Below are 20,567 nucleotides of genomic sequence, written 5' to 3' on the forward strand. Positions count from 1 at the left end.
TTATTTTCTTATAGCATCAAACTCTCAACAGGCATAACGTCGTAATACTGCCATAAAAGGATCTCAGCTGCAGCAAACTAGCACAATAGAATATAATAGAATAGAAGAATATATACTTTCTTGATCCCGTGAGCCGTGAGGAAAATTTGTTTCTCTGCATTTAACCCAATTTAACCGAATTAGTGAACACACACACACACACACACACACACACACACACACACACACACACACACACACACACACACACACACACACACACAGTGAGGGGAATCACACACTAACCCAGAGCAGTGAGCTGCCTGCCCAACCAGCAGCGCTCGGGGAGCGGAGAGGTGCCTTGCACAAGGGCACTGATTTCAGCCGTGGTGGACTGCTTGGGGATCGAACCGGCAACCCGGTTACAAGTCCGAAGCCCTAACCAGTACACCACGGCTGCCCCAATAGTTAGCCAGCACGGCTAACAAACCTTGAGCAGACAGTATGTACATATAAATAGTTCGGAAACACACCCGTAATTCACAAGGAAAATGTACAACAAGACATGTTTCACTTTAAAGTAGCCTATCGACTAACTGTCGAACTAACATCAATTGCTGCAAGCTAATATCACAACGGGAGTTCAATGAACACATTAGCTATGCAGATTTACGTGACTTACATTAAAAGTTTAAACCAAAATAACCAAAGAAAATGTGGAACTACCACTCAATTTCAGCAAATACAAGTGTCTAGTGTTGCTGTAAATGCTTCAACTGGTTTTGTGAGCTTTCTAAGTCTCCAATTCACCGTAAGATTGACTATTCACATGTAATCCACTAACGTGATAAACAATAAACTTACCGAAGCTCTTCTCTTGTTAAAACAAAATGGAAAGATCCTCTTGGCACGATATATAACGAAGTAAAGTTAAGAGGTAGTAAAAACGATTACTCAAATGTTTAGTTATAATGCAAGCATTTCTCTCAAGTTCGAAACCGTGGCGTTCATTCATTCAAGAATCTACCTAGACTAGAGAGGGAAATTCAAATTTCCGCGCATGCGCGGTGCATACTGGCACTGAATCTACAGGGGAGGTTCGAATCCGGCCGTGTGCAGGGCTGAGCCCTGAGCCTCGCAAGTCATCATGAATCCCAGACTCGGCACGCAGTCGGCTTCGGACCTGTGAAAAGCTGGGCCTATATACATAAATATCAAGTAGCAGGAGATTTGAGCTCAATAGTTATCACGCTCGACTTCCGCTCCTAGGCTCAGGGCTCAGCCCTGCACACGGCCGGATTCGAACCTGCCCTGTAGATTCAGTGCCAGTATGCACCGCGCATGCGCGGAATTTTGAATTTCCCTCTAGGTAGATTCTGGAATGAATGAACGGACGCCACGGTTTCGAACTTGAGAGAAGTGCTTGCATATATAAGTGTCTCTGATTATAACTAAACATTTGAGTAATCGTTTTTACTACCTCTTAACTTTACTTCGTTATATATCGCGCCAAGAGGATCTTTCCATTTTGTTTTAACAAGAGAAGAGCTTCGGTAAGTTTATTTTTTATCACGTTAGTGGATTACATGTGAATAGTCAATCTTACGGTGAATTGGAGACTTAGAAAGCTCACAAACCCAGTTGAAGCATTTACAGCAACACTAGACACTTGTATTTGCTGAAATTGAGTGGTAGTTCCACATTTTCTTTGGTTATTTTGGTTTAAACTTTTAATGTAAGTCACGTAAATCTGCATAGCTAATGTGTTCATTGGACTCCCGTTGTGATATTAGCTTGCAGCAATTGATGCAAGTTCGACAGTTAGTTGATAGGCTACTTTAAAGTGAAACATGTCTTGTTGTACATTTTCCTTGTGAATTACGGGTGTGTTTCCGAACTATTTATATGTACATACTGTCTGCTCAAGGTTTGTTAGCCGTGCTGGCTAACTATTGGGGCAGCCGTGGTGTACTGGTTAGGGCTTCGGACTTGTAACCGGGTTGCCGGTTCGATCCCCAAGCAGTCCACCACGGCTGAAATCAGTGCCCTTGTGCAAGGCACCTCTCCGCTCCCCGAGCGCTGCTGGTTGGGCAGGCAGCTCACTGCTCTGGGTTAGTGTGTGATTCCCCTCACTGTGTGTGTGTGTGTGTGTGTGTGTGTGTGTGTGTGTGTGTGTGTGTGTGTGTGTGTGTGTGTGTGTGTGTGTGTGTGTTCACTAATTCGGTTAAATTGGGTTAAATGCAGAGAAACAAATTTTCCTCACGGCTCACGGGATCAAGAAAGTATATATTCTTCTATTCTATTATATTCTATTGTGCTAGTTTGCTGCAGCTGAGATCCTTTTATGGCAGTATTACGACGTTATGCCTGTTGAGAGTTTGATGCTATAAGAAAATAAAGTTTAAATGAGATCTCATAGAAAATAAATGTCTGATGGTAACTGTTACTCTTTTCTGTGTAGATTCTTAGGTTCTTATTACGGGATAGAGATTCAGTGGATTTCAGACCAACTACGATGGCGAGCCTGTCCCAAGAGATTACGCGTGTCGACCACCCACCCAGCAGCACCCCCTGCTGGCATCAGAAACGTACCTGGAGGTACGTTTTGGAAATGTACATGGAGGTACGTTTTGGAAATGTACCTGGAGGTACGTTTTGGAATGTGTGGCCAACTGCTGCAAGGTTTCTTCCCCGTCTGCGTGAACTTCCAGCATCGCACGTGGATTACGGATAAGCAGTTATTTTCCCACGCAGGAAGGAGCACATCGGAAACTATTTTTGAATTTTGCTTTTATACCATAAGGGACGTTTGAATTTTACTTTTATACCAAACGAGACTTTCTACTTTTTCTTTTATACCAAAAGGGACTTTGCTTATTATTTGAATCCAACGGAACTGAATTTGCTCTCGCCATGACATTGTTTTTGTATTGTGAGGGATTTGATACTGTGATACTTTATTTGTCATGTTTACATTTGAATATTTGACCAGACCTAACTGTAGTAAACAATGTGTAAACGTCGCTCTTTAGCACCCCCTGCTGGCATCAGAAACGTACCTGGAGGTACGTTTTGGAAATGTACCTGGAGGTACGTTTTGGAAATGTACCTAGAGGTACGTTTTGCTGGGTCTGCAAACATTTTCCCAGGGAAACGTTTTGAGAATGAGACTGGGTTGAACTTTAAATAAGTTTATAGGTTTAAACCTTTGATTTGAACCTTGGATTGTTTCTTTCATTGTTCGTGTGCTACAACTTTGTATGAAAAGTAGTGTTTTGATGTGTGTAGGATTCATGCACTGATGCGCCTGTTGGCAGGAATTAAAAATAACAAATTAAATATCAGTTTCTTCATTGTTAATAACACTATTCATCAATGTTAAATAAACACCTGTTTACCACTTCAGTTAAGGGGCCACACACATGATGAACTCATGAGCACTTAATCTTTGATTGATGTAATATAACAATTTATTTCTTTTTAAAACCACTTCTTTGGCCAGTGATAAAGAAGGGTCCATTTACCACTTTAGGTGAGGGGCCACAAACATGATGAACTCATCAGTAATTCATCATTAATTAATGTAAATTGACCATTTTTTCATGACTTCAAACTTCATGCATTTAAAGCACCACCTGTTCATCACTTTATCTGAGGGGCCACAGACATGATTAACTAATGAAAAGATAATGCTTAGCTAATGAGGACATGCCTATATTTGAACGATGTGGATTCTTCGATATTCTCTGAAAATGGTCTTAATTAGTTCATGATGAGTTAATGTATAGTTTACTTACCCCTTGAGCAGATTTCAAAAACCTAGAAATCACCATGATCATGTGTAATTGATCATATTCATAATGATTTACCCACTGTACCTAATGCTCAAGATGAATTGTTGTCCATACCTGATGTCATTAATGACATACTATTAATTCATGTTTATTAATGAGATTTTCATGTGTAATTAATGCATGAGTTAATGAATTAACTCATGATAATTCATGTCATTTAGTTAACATGAATTCATGTGTAATTACTTTTCTTTTTTCTCCATGACAGTGATGTCCAAAATTTTGTCTGACAAAAAGTCATCATGATCATGCTTAATTAATCATGATTCATGATGATGTGCCAACCGTACTTAATGCTTAAGATGATGAGTTATTTATGTATTAATTCATTAATGGCAATCAGTGAATTCATGTTAAGTCATAATGATTCATGATATATTAATGGATTAACTAATGCGTAATTCATGCATTAATTCATGCATTAGTTCATGAGAATTCATGTACCATTATTATAAAGTGTTACCCAAGCTTTTTTTTTTTTTTTTTTTTTTTTAATGACAACATGTCAGTGCAACAGTCAGAAAAGACAACACTCAAAAATTGCATAAACAAAACAAAACGAAAAAAAAGCGCCTTGCTTTGGAACAGACCACATAGCACACTCAACTTTGGATAAACGTCATACTCTCGGAAACGGACTAGTTCTCAACCTGCATAAGCACAAGGACATGGTCCAGAATGCCCACCTGTATGGGAAATCATCCTATCCTTTCGTTTTTCTCTCATTCACACATTAAGGTTCCCGTGACCCCTCAAGTGCTATGCCACTGTGGATAGTCCATCACTACTCCTGTCATTCCGTTTAATTAACTCTAGCAGGGGGGGCCACACCAGGCGTGTAGCTAAAGCACTCTGTTCGCGACACGTTAAAAACAATTTAGAACACTACTTTTCAACTTTGTTCAAAAGTACTGAGTTAGCATCACATCTGGTGTAGCCAGTTCCATTGATTACAGTGAAAGCTAATAGTTGTAGCGGTCGCAACGCGAAGCGAACGTTTCCGTTACGCGCCTGTTGTCGCCCCCCTGTAAGTCCCCCATCTAAGGGTTGGCAGAGAAAGGCTGATCCGGGACATCGCAAGCTCCTCAGCTCACAACAACAGCGGGCCTCATAGGAGCAAGACGTTTGTAAACAAGATACAATGTGAAACTTATGTCTTTTTTGTATATATGTAATCATCTTAGCACTCTAACAATAATCAGACTTTGGGACAAAAATACAAGCTTTTTATGCATTCTATTTTCGAAGCACATATCCTGTTCTTAGCCGATGTCTTATTTCATCTACGGTAAATCTCAGTTACACCTAGGAGTGGTTTTGGTTACAGATGTAATATCAAATACCTTTATAAAGTAACATATAGTGTAATATTTAGGTAGTGGCACAGTAGGTATATAATGTAAAATACTTTGTAAGCTTTTGAAAATATGTTTGGGACTACTTTTTTTTTTTTTTTTCCTTTCAGGGTCAACCTAAGCACTGTTATATGGGCAATTTGACTTCACAACGAATATATCCAGTAGTTTGCTGTATGTTGTCTGTTCGTTCTCCACATGTCATTAGCTAGCTAATAGACTCCCAGTGGGTATATTTCTTGCACTGGACAAGCACATACAGGGCCACCGCATGTCCAAGCTAATGGCCCACGCTAAAACAAATGGCCTCCTCCTTCATGGGTGGGAGACCGAGCTCTTTTGTCCTCCGCTGCCTGCGGCGGCGTTGCTGTTCACGTCGAGGCCTGCGTCGCGCTCTGCCACCTCGGTGGGGGCCGCGGGGGCCAGGGGGGCGCCGGCCGCACCCTCCCCAAGCAGAGGGCCCCCGCTCTGGGCCTGAGAGCCCGGGCTGACCCTGCGCTCGGAGACCAGGGGGCTGGTCAAGCCCAGGCTGCTGAGCGCGTCTAGAGTGCCGTCAGGGTCCACCATGATGTCGATCACTGAGGGCAGGATAAGTAAACAGCATGAGGCCTTTAACATTTTAATGAATATAATTCGCATGACATCTCATACATAATTGCTCAATGAAGCAGATGAGGGACATCTATTTAACAGGTTTTGTGATGCCATCTGATCATTGCCATGAATTATAACTGCTCAGCACTGAGGCATATGGATACACCACATAACTCCACATTTACATGGATCCTAGGAGAGTCGTTGAGCCACATGATTCCAGCCACATTTATCCTGAAACTGCTCTTACCGACGAGCTGTTTCTCGATCCTCTTCAGATCTTGTAGAATGGAGGATATCTCCTGTAAGGCAAAGAGCAGATCATTAGAGGAAGACAGACAGACAGAAAACAACTTCAGTCTGACAGTTCTGAAAAATTGTGATGGACCACTGAGGCACTAATGATGAACTGTTCGGTTGACTAACATGTTGACCTTATTTTCCATGGTAACAAGGGAGGAGCCATCTTTGTTTATCTTGTGTAGAAACTTCTGGTTGGTCAGCTGAGCCACTGATACAGATCGAGAAATAGGGTAGATAAAAAAAACAAACAAAGATCATAGAGTGGAGCACAACGCTCTCGAATCTTTGATAAAAACTATTGAGTAGCATAGTACTCATAGCCCGAGGCTGTCACGATAATTGGAAGAAGAAGCACATACTGTATCTGTTTGACAGTCACAGTTGAGTATTTCAGCTAGTAAAAAGAAAACGGAAGCCAGTGTCAGATCATGTAGGCTAGAAACATCACAGGACAGCTGTATCATTGTGCTCAGTGCAAACTGTAGCCACACAGTCCTCCTCATTGAATTCTGCACACTGAAGATCAAAAAAATCACACTGAAGATTGTATCCATGAGAACAGCATGGCTCAGAACAAAAGGCCTTTTCCCACCTTAGTGCCTTGCACTTCACAAATAAACAAATAATAGACTGTCAAAGTCAAAGTTTCTCAAAGACGAAACATTTGACAGTGTGCTATACTTGTCTGCCTACCAGAAGATCTGTCTGAGCTGGCCTGGGCTTAAGGGAACTGGAAAGGATGCACCACTGAGGTACTATTGAGTCCAATAACACGCCAAGAAACAGACGTTACGTGTGAATGTGTGTGTGTGTGTGTGTGTGTGTGTGTGTGTGTGCGGGACGGTGTGTAGAAGGGTCAGTTGAACCATTGTCTTCAGGAAAAGATGTAACCATATGATCTTCGCCTTCCTTGATTATTGACTTAATTTTATATATTGCAATGTTACAGGTCTCGGGGGGAATATGAACTGAATATATCCCAAATCAAGACCTCATTTAAAACCACAATGAAAGATGTGTCTGTAAAAATGTAAGCTCTGACGCCCATGACAGGATGACAGGCTTAACCATGACCTCAGCACTTCTGACCTTAACGCCTGGCACTTTAGCTAGGAAAAAAAATTAAATAATAGGGCCCTCAAAGTCTGCTCTCCGAGAGGAAGCATTTGACAGTGTGCTGTACCTGTCAACTCCTCTTTATGCCCCCTGGCATGGCTGCCAGAGTCTCTCTCTCTCTCTCTCTCTCTCTCTCTCTCTCTCTCTCTCTCTCTCTCGCTCTCTCTCGCTCTTTCTCTCGGAGCTGGCTTTGGGCTTTTTGAGTGAAGGGTTTGGTTTGGGTCGGTCGCAACGACCGACGACTTCTCCCGTCGGGCCGGATTTACGGCTCGGTCCCGCTGGCCAGGCAGTTACTCCTCACACTTAATCCGCACGAGCGAGGCCCGGGGGCAGGCCGTAAGTCAGAGCCGCCGTCTAATTAAACTGAGCGCCCACTTAGAGTTTTCTTCTTCCCGGAGCTCCGCTCCACGCCTCGGTTTCACCGCGGCATCAAAAAATCTCCGGGGCCCGAACTTGACAAGAGTTATTTTCCGAGGTTGACATCCTGGCTTTCCTACGACATATTTGTTACATGTACTATACCAGCTGATCCTAATTAGCACACATCTTCAGCCAGGTAGATCCGCTGATTGGCGGTATCACCTGTGTTAAGTGCACAGGTAGAAGGAATGGCAGGACTTTTACTCTCGGAAGCCAGATGTCTGGCTATTTTCAAAACTGTCTTGTTCCCTCAGTGCAGGTGTCATTTCAGAAAGAAGACAACCTGAACCTCCCTTCCCACCTGTCTGTCCTCATCTTGGAGATGAAGATCATAAGAACACTTAAGAACGTGAAAGTGCAAGTTCTGCCGAAGTGCAAGTTCTGCCAGGAACACTCTGACATCATAAATACATTCAATTGTTTTTTTCCGTCTATAAAATGTCTCGACTCGCACCCCTGAGGAGTCCTTAACTCTGAGTCTGAGGTGAGGATAGCAATACTAGAAGAAAGTTGAGAAGCACGAATTGAATAAAGAATTGAATATATATATCAAAATAATGATTCCCAGAAAGGCTAAAGTGAGAACAGGCACGGCAGAGCTGTCAGAGAGACTTTATCAGACAAACCATAAAGACCGTTAGCGAGACTTAAATGGTGAGCAATGGTCTGGGTTTCTACTTCAGAACTCGACCACGGACATCGAGTCCAGAAGAGAACCCTTCCTCTGATTTATGGATGTTTTATTGGTCAGTAATCTTCCAGGCTGGCAAAAGGACCACTTCCGGAGAGGCCATGGGCACCATGACGTTCAACGTTTGATTATCAGACGGCTAACTCCGCCTCTGGACAAACAACCCTTTGCTCCTGTTCAACCACCCCCTTCTCATTCACATAGAGGAGACATAGAATGGAAAACATTTTTGTCTTGGTTTTCATGAATAGAGGTTCTGCATAAACAAAGAGCTATCATGAACATGAGGCATGGTTGTGTGTGCCCTCCTTCATATGAAAATCTTGAACTTAGAAATAGCCACTAAAAAACGTTCACCCATTCTCTGTCCTCTTTAAAACCATGGCAACCATGAGGACGGGCAGGGTAAGGCGAGCTCACGTTATATCACATAGCATAGCGCTCCCATCGCTCCATCCGCTCCTAGTTCATCACTGCCACTACCCCACAGAGAGCCAGCTGGGCCAGCCGCTGGGTTGGGGGCCGATAAGGAGAGAGAGAGAGCCAGCGCTGACGCAGGGCCGCCACGGCGACGGACCGTTGTGGAGACGGTTGCTAGGATGCAGATGATGGGAGAGTAGGGGGGGGGGGGGGGGGTGCTAATAAAATATTGACCATACGCATACAACACTCACTTGCACACACACACATACACGCACGCACACACACACACACACACACACACACACACACACACACACACATATACAATCTTGTGCTTTAGCTGTTCCAAAATGCGGCGGATGTGAAGCTCGACTTATTCACCGGCTCCAGTCTAACACCAGGTGGAGAAGGACGGCGAGACATGAACACATGTATGGATGTATAATTTATAGACTTCAGTGTAAATGCGGGTGGGTTGCATGAGCTTTTGCGACAGGAAGAGAGAAAGAGAGAGAGAGAGAGAGAGAGAGAGAGAGAGAGAGAGAGAGAGAGAGAGAGAGAGAGAGAGAGAGAGAGAGAGAGAGAGAGAGAGAGAGAAAATGGCATACAGAGAACTACGCAGAAAAACGTGGAGTGGAAGACACAGTTGCAGGGCTTGTCCTAGTTGGTGAGAGAGCGAGAGCGAGAGAGAGAGAGGGATGGAGAGTGTGAAAGAGGGAGTGAGAGAGAGAGAGCACACTGGTTGGAGGTCTTGAGCAGTGAGAGAGAGATACAGAGAGGGATGAGGAGTGTGTGTATGAGAGAGAGAAAGATAGAGAGAGGAATGGGGGAGTGTTTGAGAGACATAGAGAGAGAGAGAGAAAGATAGAGAGAGGGATGGATGGGGGAGTGTTTGAGAGACATAGAGAGAGAGAGAACGATAGAGAGAGGGATGGGGGAGTGTTTGAGAGAGAGAGAGAGAGAGAGAGAGAGAGAGAGATAGGGAGTGTTAGAGAGAGAGAGAGATTGGGAGTGTTAGAGAGGGTGGGAGAGAGAGAGAGAGAGATAGGGAGTGTTAGAGAGAGAGAGAGGGTGAGAGAAAGAGCACACACTCACCTGGTTGGAGGTCTTGAGCAGTGGCATCTCCAGCTCCAGCTGCATCTTGCTCTGGATCTCCTCCCAGTTCCTGTCCTTGTCCTTAAACAGGATCCTGACCAGCAACACAGCGGATCCTGACCAGCAACACAGCAAACATGTCCCATTCAGCATCACTCATTGTCCCATTCAGCATCACTCATTGTCCCATTCAGCAGCCAGCACGCCTCCCAGTGTCAACTCCATCTAATGGCGTACTCATGTTGCTGGGGCATCGGAGAAACCCACATCAGCAGCACACATGCTGCGTCAGCGTTGTGTGGCGTGAACATACATACCACCGCACATGAATGATTGATAGCGCTGCTGTGTTGTGTGAAAGTGATATGTATTTCCACCGTGCCACGATGTGGGAAATTAAACCCCTCAAACAAAGGAAGCGAGTTTGTGTTTGTGTGTGTAGTTGTGGCTGTGGTAAGGGGTTAAACGAGCGGTGTCGTCGGCCTACCGTATTTTGCCGGTCGTCTTCTCCACCGCTTGCCTGATTTTGGCGGAGAGCTGGGACACGGACGCGAGCAGGAGACTGTCCATCACAGCCTGGGGGGACGGACAGAGACAGAGACAGAGACACAGCGATGCAATGACACAGTGCAGTATGCAAGGGCTAACAAGGGCTAATGTCATAATACTGAACAGGACGGAGTCAGAGGACACTGCAATGGGAAGTCCTCAAAAGCCTGAGGGGACAGTCAGAGACACAGCAATGCAATGATACATTACAGCATGCAAGGGCTAACAGGGGCTGATGTCATCATAATACAAGATAAGTTCAAAGAAAGCTACAATGGAAAAGTCTTCAAAAGCCATTATCCAACTGCGTTTAAACCCTGTTAAACCCTAAACCCCCATGTTCATGTCCACAGAGCACTGTAGCAACTCAAACTACGTAAAACCGACTGTTTTCACTTATATCTCTTATCGACAGCACTCTGAGGGGACAGTCAGACACACAGCGATGCAATGACACAGTGCAGTATGCAAGGGCTAACAAGGGCTAATGTCATAATACTGAACAGGATGGAGTCAGAGGACACTACAATGGGAAGTCCTCAAAAGCCTGAGGGGACAGTCAGACACACAGCGATGCAATGACACAGCACAGCATCATGTGAGGGCTAACATCTACTGATGCACACTAATGTTATAATACTGTACAAGATGGAGTCAAGGAAAGCTACAATGGGAAGTCCTCAAAAGCCACTATCCTGCTGTGTTTAAACCCTGCTAAACCCTAAACCCCCACGTTCACGCCCCAAGGGTGTAGTGCTGTTGTAGCTGCCTGGCCACTTTAGCTGTTGGTTGCAGCGACTCGAAACGGAGATCAATGTGAAAACTCGCCGGATTTCTTCTTCAAACCCTTGCTACCGTTTGTGTCCTCAGGCCTTTGTGGTCCTACTTCTAAGGATAGCATCACTTCATGCGCTTATTCGGCTATAATTACTTGCAACAGATGGAAAAAGAGAATAAAATCTATGGCGAAAAATACACACCACGTGTAATTCTATGCAAATTACACTAAAACAGAGAGACCGAGGGGGAGTTTCTTTCCTCAAGCCATCCACACCCTGAATACATATAACACACTCTAAATACATCACATGGACTTGCCTCACTGCACGCATACACACTGCACGTTTTACCCCCTTCTCTCTCAGTCCACACAGACCTATTTATTAAATTCTTCTAAATCCCTCTTCTTTATGTTCATAAATAGTTAATGACATCTCTGCACAGGGAAGTTATGCTGCTAAACTGCTAGTTCACTACATGTTTTACAAAGTAACTCTTTTACAAATAAAATCCTTGTATCCTTGTATCCTTCCTTGTACTTTTGAAAGCATCATGCATTTACAAGTGCAACCCAGGAATATATGGTTCTATCACATATACTACACTATACTATACTATGCTATGCTATAGTACACTACAATGCATGCTTAAATCTTTTATGTAAATCAGGCAAGTAGGATGCACATGTCAGCCAATAAGGACCCATTCCTTCCTTAAAAGCACACGTTCTCCTGGTCTGTGTATGGTGGCTACGAGATGACAGGTTACATCTTTGCTGGCCTCCTCCCTCTCAGAGGCACTCAGCTGCATTACATAAGTGGGATGGAGCAACAACAGCAGAGGCACTTGGGACTTCAGCATCTCAAGCACCGAGCGAGAGCCTCCTCTCAATTAGGAGACAGAAGAGACCTCTAGTGGACATTGCCTGTAAGCACAGGTCTGCTGATCACACCCACTCACTTGCATTGACTACAGCAGGCACCAAAGCAATGTGAAGGCACAACATGATGAAGGTACATGGCCCTAAATTTAGGGACTATTGAGAACAGGCCCTGGCATTGCCTGACCGATAACTGACTGATTCAAATGGCTGGAATTTATGGTGCCAGATTCACTATAAACGGTGCACAGACTGTACAAGTAGTCTTCACTCCTTTATATAATCATAAAACTGTAAAAAAAAAACGACAACAGATGGTTTCTCAGAGAAACCCAGAGAAATAAATGAATTCTGTACGGACGATAGATTCCTTGTCAGATGACATTAAGGATGACTCATTCGGCTATCTCCCGGAACTCCGTCTGTAATGGTTATTCAGAACACGATAAGACTGACTATATCACTAGGATGTTCTGACAGGCTCTTCACAAAAAAGTAAACTAATAATAACAACATACAGTTTATTGACATTTCATTAAGAAAATAGAGCTGTATACTGTCTTTCAACCTAGGAACTAAAACTATCCAATCTGTCCTGCTGTTTCACTGTTTTCTCTGAGAGGATCTGAGCAACGAGAGGTTTTTTATTCTCGCGTGTTGGACAGGGTCCGAGACACGAGGCGGTGCCAGTTTAGTTTGGCATGGCGCGGGCGCTCGGCTCACCTCGTCTCTGTTCCAAGTGCGGCGTCGGAGCGCGCGCAGGTCCTGCCCGTTGGCGGCCGGGGGGCGGAGCTCCACGCTCGTGGTGCTGATCTCAGGAGCGCTGCCCAGACTCTCCGCAAACACTCGGTCATCAAGCTGCCCGTGACGACACACACACACACACACACACACACACACAACATATTTCATAAACAAATTAGTCAAGAGGGTAAATGTCTTACATTCGTAAAACTATTTTTTAACCTACAGTATCTCTGTGCTCAGGTAGGGACAACACAGTTTGTGCTGCTTCCTTTTTGTATTTGTTACACAACATGTGTTATAAATGTGTTCAACACAACTTGCGACACATTTCAACACACCTCTGTGTCCAGATGGAGACCACACATTCATTTTAAGAGTGTAGATGAACATTAAAGGAGCTATCTTGAGTTTTCATTTCAACACATTCAACTTGGAACTCTTGCATTGGCATGAACATAGTGGCAATGCATGGTGCAATGGATAGAATTACACAAGAGCCATCCCAGTGCTAGTTAGTTTGCATGCTAACATCAATGGCAAGGAATTACAGAACCTAGGTGCATTTATTTTTCTAAAAGACAGTTTCAACATCACTTTTGGATGTTGCAAACAGAAATTCAAAAACGGCACCTTTAAAATATTAGTGGAGATGGTTTGTACAGGTGTGGGGATAGGCATGTGAAATAGAGAGATTCATTGTGCCCACTAAAATCAATACTAAATAAAAAAAAAATACTAAAATCACAGCTGTGTGCCTTTCATCATAACATAGAAACACGCAGCTACTGTATGCATCACAAGTTCACAACATGTAATTGCTTGAGCATCACCGGTCAGGCCATCAAACAGAGCTCATTAAAGCACTGGATAGGGGTACAATACTCATTTACAGTTTGGTCTTTTTCACAGCAAACCAGCGCATGATGAAAAAACAGGATTACAGGCACAATGTTAATCTCTCTCTAGCCAAAGTCGTTGCGTTGAAAGTCCCGTGAGGACTCTCTACCCTTTGAGCTATACGTGTTACGCACTATCATGCTCTACTAATTAAAGTGCAGGGCGTGTGTTGGCGCGCGTGCGTGTGTGTGCGCGTGTGTGTGTGTGTGTGTGTGCGACCAGGCAGATGAATCACAGGCCTTGGCAACATGCGTGACCCAGCTGCACTCTGAGGACATGGCACGCGGCATTATCCAACGCGAAGGCTGCGCCACGGTTTTCACTGCACTGAGAATCTACCGCACCCCCACCTCATTCTCCAGTGTCGGCCTATCGAGTAGGTAGTGAGGGTGTCGATGCAGATGACTACAATACAAGGCATGCTGTATGGCAGGGGTGGAGAACCTCAGGCCATCAGAGAGTTTGATCAGGCCCCTGAGGCAAACTACACCACTACAAAAAAATAGCTCAAACACAAAAAAACAAAAAGAAAAAAGTCAACTAAATAGATTAGGTAAAAATAGATAAAAGATTAAGAATAATTTAAATAAAATTGTAAGAAATTAATAACAGATCAACAAAAGTAAAGAATATGACTCAAAAAATTATTCAGCAAGCATTCTAACGTCCTACTATGGTTGTTCGGGTCAATTTGGGTGAACACATCAGACAAAACAAGTTACTTTTCACACACATCTACAAAGGTGTCATCACTGACAGGTAGCTACCATGGCGATGGTAAAGAAGATAAACAGCGGACGTGGAGAAGTGAGCAGAGGACTGCTTTTTCTGTTGCCGTGCCGTGTGTGTAGAGAAAGCTCACGGTAATAAAAAAGCTTCGCCTGGAGCATCATTACGATTCAACACAAAATGTAAAATTCAACGAGCTGCAGAGAAGCCACGCTAGTGTGAAAGTAAAAGTATATGTTAAGCACTAATAAAAAAGTGTGAGGTTTGAGAGGTAATAGAGTGTGGCATCCAGGGCACAGATGAGGACCATGCAGTGGGGCATTAACATTGACCCACATCATGAGGAGCCCACTTGCTCCTCACAGGAAGCCCCTGCAAAGACCCTGCCACCGCTAAGCCCTCCGGGGGCCTTTCAGCTTCGATAAAGAGAGACCTAGAACCGTTCTCTTAAGAACCCTGTAATGGAACGCTCTTTTGTAGAAGCAAACTAAAATTTCCACACACGAAAAGCCATTTAAAGCTTCAAGGACCATTTTTGGGGCGAGGAGGAGCCGTTATATTTTTGTTAATATCATTAGGGTTTGTCCTTCCGTGAGAGTTGGCGGTGCACTTACGGCAGAGGGGTCTGCAGCAGACGAGGGGCTGACGGAGTCGATCTCTCCGGCTACGTCGTGAATCTCACGAGCCAGCATGGCCAGGTCCTTAGCCAGGTCTTGACTGATTCTGGAACAGATATTTAGGGAGATTAGCAAACAGCCATAGCAGTTAACAACTATGCCCAAGATCCTCTAGTAATGGCTGTGCACACCAACGTTAGGATGCATGAAATATGTGATAAACAGGTGGGGACAATTTGGTCCAATAATATCTGCATTGAAAGCACACGACTCAAGTACACCAACGCATATACAGTATATAATAATGTCAAGAAATGTTAATTGTGTTGATGTGCGGTGATCTGAATCTTAATAACAACGCAAACTTGGTTGCTTAGATACACCCCTCTGTAGTTTCATTTTTAACATCGCCCACAGTGCAGAGGAATGGCCAGAGAATGTGCCCACACACAAAGTCTAGGATGACAAGTCCATTTCAATAACCTACTCAACGATGGCCTAAGCCCAGGGCTGGTCTAGATCCTGTGGTTGTGCACCCTCAGAGTGCTACCCGTTCCCACTTCCCACCCCAGAGTGTTATCTATGACAGAATCTGTCTGAGATACAGACATCTGGACAACAGCACAAGCATGTGCAAGTAGGAAAACTACAGTAGTTGGATACAGTGGTTGGAGATAGAAATTAACAATCACAGTTAAACAGTTAACTCTACTGCCCTTTTTTCTGTTTACCATCTTGTAAACTATGAATGGAAATGACCATTGTAGTTCAATGTGGATGTGACATATTCTTAAAAATGCTTCTCCAGAACTAAAGTAAACTTGACTACCCAAGACTTAACCAAAATAAAGGAAATTAATGGTTGATCTACAAACTTTTTAAAACTTGCCCTGAGGAAGGCCATTTGTGGATGAAACATCCTGGCATATATTTTTTAATGGATAGCCAAGTTTAATAAAGGCTTTTTTTTATAGAAATACCTTCTCGAGTGCCTCAGACTCACTGCAAGAACGAAATAATTTTTAAAAATGCTTCTCCAGAACTAGAGTAAACTTGACTACCCAAGACCAGACTTGACCAAAATAAAGGAGGCGAACGGTTGATCTGTCGGCCGTTACCCAAGACCAGACTTGACCAAAATAAAGAAAACGAACGGTTGATCTGTCGGCCGTTACCGGGCGATCTCCTCGCTGTGGGCGGTCCAGTCCCTCATGTAGTCGTCCTGCTCGCGCGAGTGGCGCCTCATGCCCACGGGGCTGGGGGTGGTGGGCGCGGAGCCGCCCAGCTGGGTCACCCTCGGCGCCAGGGGACGCGCGCGGGCGTTCTTGGTGGAGTGGCGGTTGGAGCCGAACTCGTCCTCGGAGGTGGAGGCGTACTCGATGGGCATGCGGCGCCAGCGGTTGTTAGCTGCGGGATAACGGAAGCATCCGGAAAAAAAACCCAGAATTGAACACGAGTGAGTAAAGGGAGGGAGAGAGAGAATGAGGGAGAGAGAGACGAGAGAGAATGACAGAGAGCTAGAGAGAAAAAGAGAGAAAAAGAGAGAGCTAGAGAGAGAGAGAGAGGGGTAATTACATTTAGGACTCAATTCAATTCTCACTGTGAGGCGGCCGGTCTCTCCCCCAAAGGCCTGAGATGTGCTCATAGGGGTTTCCCCCCTCATAGCAAATCACATTAGACACAGAAAAAGACACCGCCATGGGAGAAATAGAGTGAAGATAAAGCCAGCCTCTGAGAAGAAAGTCTCAGTATTCTTGGCCAACCATTAAACACGCCCAAATACAGCGCTTGTGGGTACTGTGTGCAATGTTTTGAACCTCTGAACACTTTATCTTTATTTATTTGCCTTATCTGACACTTATCCAAAGCAGGGACACAATGGTGGCAGCTGGGAATCGAACTCACAATTTTTCAGGCTACTGAATATTAGCCACTACACTACCACCACCCCAACACTAAGAAATCGTTTACAAAGGATTGTGCATCTTGTTGCAAGAAAGCAAATGGAAGCCTTTCTTGCCTCTTTCATCTTACTTTTGGCCAGGTAATGCATTAAGTCAACAACAGCAGCACAAGGGAGAGCCAAGTATCTCACCTGCAGTAGCGTTGTGGTTGTAAGAGGTGACAGCCGATTTGTCTGGGAGTTTGGAAGCACTGTTGGCCCGGGCCCTGGGAGCTGAAGCCGCGGCGGAGGGGTAGCCGCCGGACCTGAAGCCCGCTCGGGCTGCACTCTCTGGGGGAGGCCGCAACGGCAAGCCCCTGGACCGGCTGGAGGTCGCTTCCGAGTCGCTCCTCGCCGACGGCGAGCTGACGCGAGGCCTCCTCGGCTGGGCCAGCGCCTCGATCCGCGAGAGCGTCCGTCGGCCGGCGGAGGGGCGGGAGGCCGAGCTGGCCGTCGAGGCCTCCGACGCCACGGACAGCCGATCGGCGTCGCCCAGGTCCGCCTCCGGCGACTCCCCGAGCCGAGCTCGGCGGAGGAGAGAGGCGCGGGTGGGTCTCGGGCGCGGGGCGACCGCCGGCTTGGAGGCGGGCGAGGACGCGACGGAAGCGGCCGACCCGGACGCGGCGGTTTTCCCTCGTCCGGCCCGGCCGCCCGGTCCCGGTTCCGCTTTAGAAACGGCCTGCGCATGCCCGCGGCCCCTCGACGGAACGTGCGGCGCCGGAGGCGCGGGCTGCGTGTCGGAGAGCAGCGAGGAGTTCAGGTCGTCGTCGGTCAGCTCGAGCGACGTCCACGCCCGCGAGCGCGGCCCCCCCGCTCCCGACGCCGACTGCTGAGACGACCTCGTCTTGTCCGCCGCTCCGCCTCGGTTTGCCGCCGCTGCGTTCGACGCCACCCTGGGCGGCCCGGCTCCCGGGCGCCTCTTCTGCGCCACCTTGCGCCCGCCGCCGCCGCCGCCGCCGCCCTCGCCCCCGGCCTGGCTCACCGTGCTGGTCGTGTCGATGTCCGACTCGGGCGACATGGAGCCCTCCTCCAGCGAGTAGCTCGGCGGGTCGGCCAGGTCCGACAGCGTGGTCTCCAGGAAGGCGGCCACCGCCTCGTTGTCCCTCAGCAGCGTCGCCGCGTCGATACCGTCGCTGACCGGCCCGCCGCCGGGGTCCCTGGTCTGCGTGGAGGCGGCGGTGGACGTCGAGGTGGACGTGGCGGCGGTGGTCAGGCTGTCGATGCACGGGATGAGCTCCAGGGGCACGTTGCCGCTGGGCCTCTCCACGGTGAAGCTCTCCTGCCTCAGCAGCGGCTTGCCCAGCTTCTCCCGCTCCTTCTCCTCCTCCTTCCTCTTCCTCCCGTCCGCGCTCCTCCGCTCCGCGCCGCTGCCCGTCGACTTGCACGGCGAGCCGCCCTGCGACTGACCGCTCCGGCGTCCCCCGGCCTCGGAGCCCGCGCCTCCCGCCGCCTGCCTGCCGCCTCTCGCCGTCCCCCCCGCCGGGTCCCTGACCGTGGCGGCGGGGGGGCCTCCGACGGCCCTGTGGCTGGCCCTGGACGGCCCCTGGAACTTGCTCTCCTTCTCCTGGGTCTCCGTGTCCTGCTTCTCGGAGGTGGCGGGGGGCCACCGCGCCGGCCGGCTCCTGGACCCGTCCTGGAGGGTGGTCTCGTCCAGCGGGGGCTGCGGGAGTGTCCGCCGCTTGCGCTCCGTCTGGCTGGACGAGGGAGCCGAGGCAGAGCTGTGGGACACCTCACTAACGTCGGCGGAGACTGAAATAGAAAAAGAACAACGTCAATAACAACAACATCAGCAACAACAACAACAACGACAACACCAAAGTCATCAGAGGAAAACAGAGCCGAGTGATGATTTATCACTTCATGGACATAATGACAAAGAAATGGCTGTGATTGATTCGTTTTATCACGTCTTCAACACTACCTTGCAATGATCGTATTAAGTGTTCTGCTGCATTAAAATTTCATACATACTTTAGGCTACATTCTCATGAAGCAAGTCTAAAGACAACCATATAGGGATATAGGTACTGTATAAACACAAGTGAGAATAATAACCCACACTCACATATGTTTGCTTTAGAACATACTAAAACAGAAAAAAAACGCTTGTTCTCAGAATCAGAAAACACAAATTGAAGGAGTTGTCTCTAGACTCTCTACTATTATGGTCACAGACCCATCTTGCGTGACTTTCAGTGTTGGCAAGTGTGTGTAAGGGTTTAGATGACTACCTTTCTCGTTGTTGACGTAGACGTGCGATTCGGCGCCGGAACCTTCCGGATCGGTCCTCACGTGACTGGCCGCTAAACTGGCCCACTGCGAGACCCAGCGTGGGCCGCCCACCACCACCAAATCCTCTGGCAGGACCTGCGAGCAGGCAGAGAGACTTACACAGATCCCCTCCGCCACCAGATTAACCCACTTTAACACAAACTGACTCATCTACGGTTGCATGCAAAAACAAACTCAGTGAAAAAATAGCAGTGCTAACATTGACACCCTACGCTAGCATAATCAGACCGCTAATCCTGTGTTTGGAAAAGTTGAACATCTGTTGGGTTTTTTTTTTTATGGCTGATTTTGGACTTGTGCTTGTGTGTTTGTGTAAACACGGAAGATCAGTAGGGTACTGATGTGTCTGCTCTGAAGCTATCTTTGCGCAGTCGTCTATTCTAGGCTGTTTTGTACAGTCTAGATGCTGCTAGGTGCTGCACTGCAGAGGCTGTGGGTGGTCACAGTGGTTTTAGATCAGCCTATGTCAGTTCTATTGCAGTGCATGAATACAGCTATTTACTCGTTTTAGCTCCTATTTGGACATACACTTCTTATTATACTGTAGGTCTTCGTGTAGCATCATATTGTTTATAGCATGTTATTATAATAGTATTAATAGTATATATCACTGTATTGTTATGTTACTACATTATTATTAGTATGTTATCATATTATTACCGTATTTTCCGGAGTATAAGTCGCACCGGAGTATAAGTCACACCAGTCAAAAAATGCCTCATGAAGAGGAAAAAGCCTGACTGTAAGTCGTATTTATTCAGAAATGTATTCACAAAATCCAAGACCAAGAACAGACAGAGACTGTAACTAGACACAGAGGCCAAACAGATTAACATTAATGACGAGAATGCGTGAATGGTCGCCCACCTGTAGCTGTAGACAGTAATGTTTACTCCTCTTTCATTTCGGAATTATTCAAAAACATGTTAAATTTCATTTATCTCCCTCAACAATGGAATTCTCTTCTCTGATTGGCTAATGGGGTGGCCATTAACTTCGTATAACCTGCTACCTTCGGAGTAGTTCCCGTATCACACTTGAATATTAATTCGCCAAACTCGTTGCGAAGTTTAAATGAACTGTCTAGTTGCATCCAAGCTGAAATACAGACGTGCAGAACCATAGTAACATTGTAGCATATGACGGAGGTGGATTGTAGCTAGTTGGATGCCATGTAGGCTATAAAAGTAGCGATCTTTCAAAGTTAAAGTTAATCAGAATCCTGGGAAATGCCCGCTTGACAACGGCAGAGATAGAACTAACGACTGGCTTTTGGCCGTAGCAACCAGCCATTTAGAACTAAC

General features: G+C 46.2%; 1 protein-coding gene across 1 annotated transcript in view; it reads right to left on the minus strand.

The window, feature by feature from the left end:
- Positions 1 to 4,315: 4,315 nt before the first annotated feature.
- The window catches only part of cep170ab (centrosomal protein 170Ab), a 22,166-nt gene continuing 5,914 nt past the window's right edge, over positions 4,316 to 20,567 (minus strand). Inside the window, exons 10-18 of the mRNA XM_062534914.1 lie at positions 19,203 to 19,338; positions 17,125 to 18,720; positions 16,205 to 16,436; positions 15,027 to 15,135; positions 12,763 to 12,897; positions 10,318 to 10,406; positions 9,831 to 9,924; positions 6,033 to 6,084; positions 4,316 to 5,766 (exon numbers count right to left, since the gene is read on the minus strand). Of these exons, the coding sequence (XP_062390898.1) occupies positions 5,504 to 5,766; positions 6,033 to 6,084; positions 9,831 to 9,924; positions 10,318 to 10,406; positions 12,763 to 12,897; positions 15,027 to 15,135; positions 16,205 to 16,436; positions 17,125 to 18,720; positions 19,203 to 19,338 (2,706 nt within the window). The 3' untranslated portion in view covers positions 4,316 to 5,503. The remainder of the gene's footprint in view (positions 5,767 to 6,032; positions 6,085 to 9,830; positions 9,925 to 10,317; positions 10,407 to 12,762; positions 12,898 to 15,026; positions 15,136 to 16,204; positions 16,437 to 17,124; positions 18,721 to 19,202; positions 19,339 to 20,567) is intronic.

Source organism: Sardina pilchardus, chromosome 1 (assembly GCF_963854185.1).
Source record: "Sardina pilchardus chromosome 1, fSarPil1.1, whole genome shotgun sequence".
Lineage (NCBI taxonomy): Eukaryota > Metazoa > Chordata > Actinopteri > Clupeiformes > Clupeidae > Sardina > Sardina pilchardus.